This window comes from Vigna angularis, chromosome 9 (genome assembly GCF_016808095.1).
Source record: "Vigna angularis cultivar LongXiaoDou No.4 chromosome 9, ASM1680809v1, whole genome shotgun sequence".
Classification (NCBI taxonomy): domain Eukaryota; kingdom Viridiplantae; phylum Streptophyta; class Magnoliopsida; order Fabales; family Fabaceae; genus Vigna; species Vigna angularis.
In genome coordinates, this window is record NC_068978.1 from 29,508,199 (window position 1) to 29,519,279 (window position 11,081).

The window sequence follows — 11,081 nt, forward strand, 5'->3', positions numbered from 1 at the left end:
ATATTAGTTGTATTTATGATAAAATGGATAAATTAAATATGTCAAAACATGATTTTTTATAAACGAAGGTGTGACAAGAATATATAAAAAATATCTACTATGATATTTTCTTTTCTTTCTTTTTTATATAGAATTACTTAAAATTGATAACAAAAATTAATTTCTTATGTTTTAATTTTACATCAATAAAAAAATTAAATTTAATCTAAAGAAATTCATTATAAACATTGTCATCATCAATAAAACTAACTACCTATTTCAACATTAAAAAAATGAGTTTTGACCAAAAAAATAAAAGTTTCTAATTGAAGATATACGTTGCAATACAACTTTTTTTACAAGAAAAACAAAGTAATATATATATATATATATATATATATATATATATATATATATATATATTTATAATATTATTACTTTAATATTGTTTTACTATTTTTGAACAAAAATGATTTTCGATTTACATTTTAATTTTTTTTATTTCTTTCAATTCAAATATTAATCAAACAATTCGATATGATCATTTTTTTTTTATTTTTTTAATGGTATGTATAATCATCTATAAAATAGTGTATAATAATGATTTTAAAAGATGATATTTTATTCTTTAAAGTGTAAGACATATAATTTTTATTAATCGAGTTTTATTTTATAAAAATCATAAATTTATTTTTAAATCCTTTATATATATATATATATATATATATATATATATATATATATATATATATATATATATATATATATATATATATATGACTTTATCTTTCATCGGTTTGAATATTAGAAGTAAAAGTCTTACTAATGAGTTTATATATCCCTTTAATCAAAGTTCAAACCAAATTAAATTTACTTTTTGCTTTATATTTGAGTCACTTTAATATTTTGAGTTGCATGTGATCCTCTAGTCCATGCATGTGACTCATAATAATTTAAAATGAATATGTTTTATATGTGGTCATTAAGGTATTCAATTTTTTTATTTGAGTTACTAGAGCAATTAGAAGCTACTAAAGTTTTTATGCGTGATTATTTTTTGTTGTATGAATTGATATGTTGAGTGTTGATGAATTGGTACAATAGATATTAATATATGATATTGGTTGAAGTAGCTTTAAATTTGTAATATGCATGTAAGTTATGATATTTGAACAACCTACTATCTGTCATTTTGGTCAATTTAGTCTACCTAAGGTATTTTGAACTTTGTATGTATGTTATTTTTGAACTAAAAAACATGTAAAAGTTATTAAATGGACCAAATAGGTCATACGATACATATGTAGAGTTTATGGTTTTGTGTAGACTTTTTGGGCAAGCAAGTCGTTCATTGAAAAAAATGAATTTAACTAAATTCAGTGAGCTCAAATGGGCTCTCTCGTTGGTTGAGAAAGGACTCGTTGGGCAAGCTTAATGAAACCAGCTCCTAGTGGTCCTAGTCACTGAGCGAGTGAACCTTTCACTAGAAAAGAATTTCTTTGAAAAAGTTAATAGGTCCGAGAGTGACTTGTTCATTGGGTCCTACCCTCGCTAAGCGAACATATCTTTAGGAATGTCTCGCTAAGTGAGAAAAGGATTCACTAAGCAGGTCTTAGTTTGAATTAAGATTAAACTCAAAGGTTGGGTTGGATAGAGTCAATCGTTTTATGCAATAAATCTATTAAATATGAGCTCTATAGCCAACAATTTCATTCTATAAAATGTGCTTAGTGTCAATACCCAATTTCGTCCGGGTAAATATAATTCATCACAAAAATAAATAAATAAAAACATAAAAAAATCAAAATGAAAAATACTATTTATTTTACTTTTTGCACCCCCAAATTTTCTTTTAAACACTTAATCCAATGGCCCAAAATAATCTCTTACTTTTTTACTTTCTCATCACCTCTTTTCTCTTATCACACCCCACTCTCCACATCACCATCCACATCACCCTCCACATCTCATTCCACATCATCTACCTTTTTCATTTACTTTTTCCACATCATTTCCATATTAATTTTATATATCAACTTTTCTAATTATTCCACTTACATTTTTTTAATTATATCTTCTCCATCAACATTTTTTATTATCCATTTTTCTCCACCTTATTTTTCCACCCACTTTTTATATTATTTCTTTCACTTATTTTCCACATTAACTTTTACTATTCACTATATTTTATTTCACCTAATTTTTCCACCAACTTTTTATATTATTTCTTCCACTTAATTTCCACACCTAATTTCTCCACCAACTTTTTATATTATTTCTTTCACTTATTTTCCATATTAACTTTTACTATTCACTATATTTTATTTTACCTACTTTCTCCACCAACTTTTTATATTATTTCTTTCACTTAATTTCCATACCTAATTTCTCCACCACCTTTTTATATTATTTCTTTCACTTAATTTCCACACCTAATTTCTCCACCAACTTTTTATATTATTTCTTTCACTTATTTTCCACATTAACTTTTACTATTCACTATATTTTATTTCACCTAATTTTTCCACCAACTTTTTATATTATTTCTTTCACTTATTTTCCACATTAACTTTTTCTATTCATCTTTTTTTATTATATTTTATTTCATCTAAATTTTCCACCAACTTATTATATTATTTTTATTCATCAACTTTCTTCATCCTTAACTCTATAAATACCTACATTCTCTTCACTTCACACACAAAAAATTACATAATATTCATCTCTTCTCTCTCAAAACCTCTTCATTCCATCCCAAAACTCTACTTCATTTTTCTCTCACATTTTACTATTTCCTAATCCCTCTATACATAGTAAATCCCATACCACATTTCTACTATAAATTCATCTTCTTCGCCATCAACCTATCTCTCCTTACAACTTATTACAAGCAAAGTTTTGCTTCATCTTTCAAATCTTTAACAAGGTACACATTTTCTTTTCATTCTATTTATATTCATTTTGATCATTTTTTAGTTTATAAATTTCTCCTATTTTCTACCACAATTTTATCCTATACTTTTTAATATTTTTACGTTATAGATATTTCAACTCATCTCTCTTCTTAATAAAAAGAAAACTAAAATATAAAAATTAAAGATAAAAAGAAAAATACAAAATGAAAAAATTAAAAATTACAAAAATATGTTTTAAAGGTTTAGGCACATGTGTGATCGCACGCATCGTCCTTGTGCTAAAAACCTTTTCTCTTTCTTCAAAATCCCAAAAATATGTTTTAAAGGTTTAGGCACATGTGTGATCGCACGCATCGTCCTTGTGCCAAAAACATTTTCTCTTTCTTCAAAAAAATGTCAAAAATACGTTTCAAAGGTTTAAGCACATGTGTGATCGCACGCATTGTCCTTGTGCTAAAAACCTTTTCTCTCTTTTAAATAAAATTACAAAAATATGTTTTAAAGGTTTAGGCACATGTGTGATCGCACGCATCGTCCTTGTGCTAAAAACCTTTTCATTCTCCTAAATAAAAAATACCAAAAAAAAATATAAAATCTTCAAAAACTAAAAAACATCTATGTGTCAGAACTACGTGATCCTTGATTCTCCATCAAAAGTGGAGATACGTAGGAGCAAGGTCAGTCCTTGTCAGGCTCATTCTCCCAAAAATCGAAATTATCCATAACAAGTTTTCAAACAATTTTCCAAACAAATTTCTCAAACAGTTTCTAAATGAACTACGGAACCCTGATTTCTCATTCTGAATGGGAATACGTAGGAGCAAGGTCAATCCTTGTCGGGCTCAAAAAACTAAAAAATATTGTTTGTTTCTTTAGAGTTTTATTTTAAGGGAAAGTTAAACATTTTGAAAACCACATCATATTTGCGTATTTAGTTAAAGGTACTGCCTTAAGGCAGACGTTGTAGGGTGTTGATACCTTCCCTACACGTAACCGACTCCCGAACCAAGAATCTGGTTCTAATAGACCATGCCTTATCATTTTATGGTTTTTCCGTAGTTTTCCAGAATAAACTATGGTGGCGACTCCAATCTCTTTAATCAAAATTTATCTATCTTTTTTTTCGGATCGTCGTCCCGTCGCGATTTTTCGGTTACGACACTTAGTTTATCATTATTGTGTTTAATGTGTATGATGTATGAATATGATTATTTTGAGGGAATTTGTCATCTTGTATATTGATTAATTATTGTGTTTAATGTATGAATATGATTATTTTGAGAAAATTTGTCATCTTGTATAATGATTAATTATTGTGTTTAATATATGAATATGATTATTTTAACTTAAAATTTATAATTATTTTACAAAATATTTTTGAATAATTATTTTACAAATTATTTTTTAAATATATAAAAAAATATTTAATTATATCTATTACATCTTTTACTAACTTTCTACTTACTTTCAAACACTCAATTTAAGTAACCTCACTTTACATTCTCTTACCTTTTATTTTCTTCCTTTTTCACTCGCTAATCCAAACACATTCTAAAATTAACTTTTATTTATCCTTACCACACTAAAAAGAAAATAAATAAAATTATAAACATATTAATATGATTTGTACACTCATAAGGTAGCGTTCACCCAAATGAACTTTCATTTCAAACATATTTTTCAGTCAGATAAAGCTCATTATAGGAGCCAAGATATTAGAGATGAGTCATCGTAAAAATGAAAGAAAATGGTTATAGATAATAATTGTATACAATTTGATTTAACAGAGTTTATTATTTACATGCATATTACACAACCTTCCACAGAAAAATCAAAATCAAGAATTGGTTTATTATCCAAAATGCAAAACATAATCATTGATTTAATCAAGGGTTAACTATGTTTTTATCCCTAAATTATAATATGATTTTGATTTTTGTTTCTATCTCAAATTTTGATCATGTTAAATCCTTATAATTAAGAAATGCATGAATATAATTCTTCTCACCCAATAATGTTAATTATATTTTAGCATGAAAAACTACAAATCACGTTAGATTTTTTAAGACGTTGACATGAAAAGATCTTATGGATTGCATCTAATGTGATTTGTCGTTTATCACGTCAAAAAACAATTAACGCTAATGGACAAAAATTATTACATATATGTCTTTCTTTAAGTATAAGGACATAACAAGATTAAAGTTTGAGAGAGGGAAAAAACCAAATTTGCCTTATGGTTTAGGAATAAAAACATAGTTAACTCTTTTATCAATTGTCATTTTATATCTAACATGGATACAGTTTCAATCCTATGTACAGAATCAAGAGAATTCGAGCATTCTTTGTGAAAGACTTGATGAGCAATGGCTACAGTGAAGAACTTTGAGCCTTTTTCTGGAACCACACAGCTGCAATGGTTACAAGGGAAGCATAAACTGAATTCGGTATCTTCTTCACCACTTTCCCAACATATGGAACACCCTCAGTGGCTCTCTTTGTTGCCACTGCAACTGTTGGTGCTACAACCATAGTGACAATAAGTTTTTGGCTAACAACAGTGAATGTATCAGCTGTCATTTGCAGGATGAAGTCGAAAAATTCTTCACGGTCAATATCCCCATCAAGGTTGATATCACATTTCTGCAAATTGTTATATGAATCACACTTAGTTCCAACAAACTAATAATTATAGTATACATAAAAAAAAAAATCAAATCTAGCTGAAGTAGAATGATAAATTCTGTTGGTCTGAACAAAGTTGTCTTTGTACATTTAGCTTGTTTTAAGAGTTGAATTTTAACGTAGTTAAGCATAACAAAAAGACCATTTTGAAGAAAAATGAAAAGGTGCCTCTCAATTCCTAGCACATGATAAATTTTGTCTGTTTGTTGATTCTTATTAAAAAAAAGGGTAAATCAAGTACATGATAAAGAATAGTTAGCTTCTTGCAAATAAAGTGAAGCTCTAATGGGAAGTGCAGAACCCATCTGATAAATTGCAAGAGAGGCATGTCCAGCACAATAGTCACACTCAGAAATTTAAAAACCATAGTGTCTTATGCACTTCTACAAAATAACAGAATTTAAGAATCCACATTTTCAAAAATTACATTTGTATTCCAATGGTTTTCACAGTATTGAAACTATTCAATAGCAGTGCTGAATCACTCTGTGACTATATCTTTGAAATGTGATGTGGAATGAATTCATGGTTCTTAAGGTACTTCTGCATGATCTTCACCCCAGGTAAAGTTGATATTCTTTACTTTACCCAAGTCTACTCACGTGATTTATGAAATTGAAATATCTTATTCAGTTTTCTCTTATAATGCAGAAGATGCAACCTTACACAACAATACTGACAAAGTATCTTACTACATTCCCCCTAACCACACTGATAACCTTCTTAAGATACAAATCAGTACCTTCCAGGCAGAACGATAATAAACATGACTCGGAAAATTATAAGAAATTTGTCAATGTTTGAACCCATCAAATTTCAAGATATTCTTCTTGTGTTCCAATACAACAAAATATTTCACATCTCATAAGAGCTGAATACTCTCACCCTCGAATCTATCTAGACACCATTTTACAGGAACAAAACCGTGATAGATCACTGAACACCAAAACGAACAATACTTTGAATATAATGACCTTATTGACACTTGCAAACTTCTAGTTAAAACACTCTGACTTTTTAGTTAATGTTTTGTGATGTATTCCCATCCACCATTAGTTTTTAAAATAGTATTAAAATGTATGAACTTCTTTGGGATTGAAAACTCACTTATTCAATGAACACTTTAGCTCAAAGTTAGTAGACAACTCAAACCACACCACAAACATTGGTCTTTGAACCAAAGTAGTCAGTTATGTTATTCTGCCCACAGATTATAGTTTGTCATACACGCTACAAGTCCCTGATATTTAGGCTATGTCTCAGTTGATGAAAGAAGATATAATGTTATGTTAAGTTGTTTGAATTGGTAAGATGAGTATGAAAAGGAAATTAGTGCAACCTACTCCATCCTAGTTCATTATTTACCTTAACTTTTCTTTCTCCCCCAATTTGAGAGGAATGAGAATATTTTTTCAGTATATCTTACATTCCATTATGTTCCATAAAATCATTCTACTCCATTCCATTCCAATCCATCTCTTCCATTATGTGACACATGATGATAGAATAGTCTTTGTTACCAACTGTCGATCATTGCCTCAAACCCTCTGCAAATTCAGAAACATGAAATTTCTTCACAAACACAAATCATCATTACACTTGTGCTAGTTTAATACTAAACTAAGAGGAGAATTATTATTTTTCACATAGTTTGAGACTGTTAGGATATAGGGTATTTGGGATATAAGGGTATAATGGGAAATGGGATTCCTCTACCTTCTATCCTAATCCCGTTTCCCATTATACCCTTATATCCCAAATACCCTATATCCTAACAGAGACACTGCAGGGCAGAAAGTCTTTTCCTGACATTGGATAATAGCCCTGATCCAATTCTATTAATTGTTGAATTGCAATCACAAGTGTTTAACAATGGCAATTTTACTGAGTAACAATGTCTACAGGCTGCAGTATTTCTTCCTTCCAAGTTACATGACACACCTTTATGTACAAATTTCCCAATTCACTTAGATCAAACCAATTAGTTAAAATACAACCAATACGAGCAGAGGTGAAAACAGGGAAACCAGAACGTTGAAGTCCTTCTCAAATTCCATGCTCAGATTCATTACTTGACTTTCACTTTGAGATATGTTGTAATACGATGACGATTTATATATCTTGACTTGAAACATGCTTTAATACGACGAAGATTTTCATTTGCCATTTTGAATTCCTCTCATTATCACTTTCACTTTCACCAAGTATGCACTAAACCATAAATACATCTGACATGGTTATCTCTCAAATTAACCAAAACTCTAACAAACAATTTATCAGATGAAGCAGGATTACTGCTTGTATTTAGATGAAGCAGGATTACTGCTTGTATTTAAACTCTCCTCTGTTATGATAATGGAAAACCTGAATTAGTAATATATTATTAAAAAGTTAAAAAAGGTATTCAGTACATAACATGATTATAAGAAAAAGCACCATAGCTTAGATTGGTTTCAACTGTGTAAAACTTTTACATATATAAATAAATAGAGTACCTAGTTTGATCTCATTATGTCACAATAAAGTACCTCTTTGACTTCTTTGACTCTGGCTTTTGATGGAGGGTCAAAATGGGGACCAGGTATATACTTGTTGATATCACTATAACATAGAAACAGGTCTCTTTTAGAAGAAATAATCAAATTCATTCAGTAGTTGAAAAACGTATTATCAAGGCCACCAAAATGTCAAAAACAATAATGAAGCAGCCTTCTTACTTGTACACGAGTAAGACAGCAATATACAGATCTTCAAAACTCAACTTATCACTTTCCTTTTGATTCTGTACTTTTTCAAAAACTTGATCTGTTATCTTTCTTATTTGCCTTTTCCTCCACTCCTTACCTGTGTAAAATGCATAGCTATTAAACATTAGCAATTGATCACTATAACATGAACACACAATTGTGTGCTATTTTTAATATGCCGTATCTTACATATGCAAGAATGTCAATATACTTAATGAAGGCGATAAAAAATGCATTATCATTAAATCATGTTACCTGATGTTCATGAAGAGTGAACTAGGAAAGTTTTCAACCATCAAAGAGTGGATTCGTAGAAATACCAATTATGCAGAACAGAATCATTAATAATTTAGGGGTTTGTGATAACCTTTACAAATTTGAAAGATTCAGTAAGTAATATCAAGTTCATTTCTTCAGCCTGAATTTATGCTACTTGAATACTAATATCTTTGGTCTAGCTGTTAAAAACCACTTCGTAAAAATCAAGTGTTCAATACTTGAATGGAGACCCTAAAATTACAGCAACTTTTCTTGCTCTCATACTTTCTCATCCTTTTTCTCCTTATTTCCCATCTATCATTTTTCTCCTTGTTTTCTCTTTAATTGGTTTTATTTCTATCCTACATCACAAGTTGGGTTACATAACCAAATCCAAATATCTATTTAGTCTTCTATCAGTCTTGGCTTTCTTGTCCTGTGTAATCTTACACATCTAAACTTCACACATTCTTGCCATCAAATCACAGCCTTTGTTGCACACACGGAACAAATGATGCCACTGACCACAACTTATCCCAAAATGGCTTAACTTTTAGACTTGAAAAGCAAAGCATCAGACACCCCCAAAGCATGATTCAAAAAATAAGCAACCCCTGTAATAGGATTTACATAAATTCCCAATTCAAAAGCTTAATTTCCAGCAGAAACCAAACATAAGGGTTTGAACAGCTTCAACACCTATCTAGTTACTACTTTACCAGATTTATCACATTCAAATTTAATCCACACCCCACTTGAAAATCACAACCATTTCTTTCAAAAATACCATATTTGGTACAGCAAGAAACCCCAACTTCCCCAATTTCATACTTTCCATAGCACAACATGGCAATAAATTCAATCACAGTGAAGCCTACTACTCATTCAGGACATAACTGGGGTTATATATGTATAAAAAACAAATATATTTTCAAGCTTCAAGCTTTTGATTTCTTCTTATTATTAATTAATACTTGGTCCACTGTCTAAACGACCCTTGATTGTAGGCACAGAAGGGAAATTTCAAAAACAGAGAAAGAGAAGATAAGAGAACAAATGAAAAAGATGCAGGAACTGAAAATCAGGAAATGGAAGGAAGAAAGAAGAAGGTAAAACAAGAAGAAATGAGAAGGGAAATAAGGAATACCATCTAACTTGTCAAATACTTGTCCCATGCTGTGATACCACAAACAAGTCTCTCAGATATGAAGCTTTGTCTGCGTGGTTGTGGTGATAGATTTAAGGCACAATAATATATACTATGAAATCAAACTTACGTTAATCCTTTGCAGAATCTAAAATCAGACATCTCATCATTTTGTTTTTGTTTTCTTTTTTCCATCGAAAACAAAACATATTTTCATCTATCATCTTATTTTGTTTAGATTTTTTTAAAATGTTTGAAAATTTGTATTTTTATTTCTGAAATTTTTGTTTATTACATCAGTTTGATCGTTCTCTTGAAGTACTATACGAAGAGTATTAATTTTGATTGGTATAAAAATATTTGTTATAAATTCATTTATCATGATAAATTAAAAAGTGAAAATTTTAATATAATAAAAAATTTAAGAAATCAAAGTAAAACATTTAAATATTAAATTTTGATAAAAATATTGACTTTGTCACACAAATTTTTTCATTTAATCTCTTTTATTTTTAAATAAATTCTGCATAAAATTCTCTTACTAATGATTCTCCAGTGAGTTTTTTCTTCGTAAAAATCAATTAGGAAAATTTATTTTTAAATAAATTCTGCATAAAATTCTCTTACTTAATGATTCTCCAGTGAGAGTTTTCTTCGTAAAAATCAATTAGGAAAGTTAAATGTTCGAATAAAAAGTCATGATGTTTTCTAAGACTATAATCACAATTAAGTATAAATGATAAATATCAAACACATTTTTGTATTAAACTAATTATTAATTATATTTATGATTGTTTTGTAACTCTTAAAAAATCAAATATCAAGCATTTTTGTAATAGTGTGAGGAAATAATTATAATTGTGATTAAAATGTGATTGTGTTATAATTAAATTAATGATAAGTAAAAATTGATTATAACTTTAATAAATACACGTTCAACTAAGTAGTTGATTATCATTAATTATTATACTTAATTAAGTGTAATTTAATTAAGTGTTTAGACTCTTTCTGACTTAAATATTAGAATCCTGGTATAATTCTAGCAGTTGAGATGAAGAAAAAAATTGTATTAATGAATTGACTAAAGATAATTACAAAGAATATGTGAAAAAAATTGAATTATCATAGTAAATGTATTTAGATTTTCAAATAGTTAAAAACATTTGATATTGAATTTTTAGCTATTGTTTAAGTACACTTTTTAAAATTAAAATGAGATCAACATTAAAAAAATTGATATAATGCATCGAAATTTAAGACTTCTTTCTTGAAGTTACACATGATTGATGTGACAAAGGGAAAGTGATGTTGATAGATTCTCATATTCATCATTTACTTTGATTTAGTTCA

General features: G+C 28.6%; 1 protein-coding gene across 1 annotated transcript; it reads right to left on the reverse strand.

Annotated features, from left to right (window-relative positions):
- Positions 1-4,748: 4,748 nt before the first annotated feature.
- LOC108346970 (uncharacterized) lies at positions 4,749-9,887 on the reverse strand. The gene is made up of 4 exons (XM_017586047.2): positions 9,732-9,887; positions 8,297-8,423; positions 8,108-8,180; positions 4,749-5,537 (listed from the first exon to the last, which is right to left on the reverse strand). Exons 1-4 carry the CDS (start codon positions 9,757-9,759, stop codon positions 5,265-5,267), a joined length of 501 nt encoding a protein of 166 aa, XP_017441536.1. The 5' UTR covers positions 9,760-9,887; the 3' UTR covers positions 4,749-5,264.
- Positions 9,888-11,081: the final 1,194 nt, after the last annotated feature.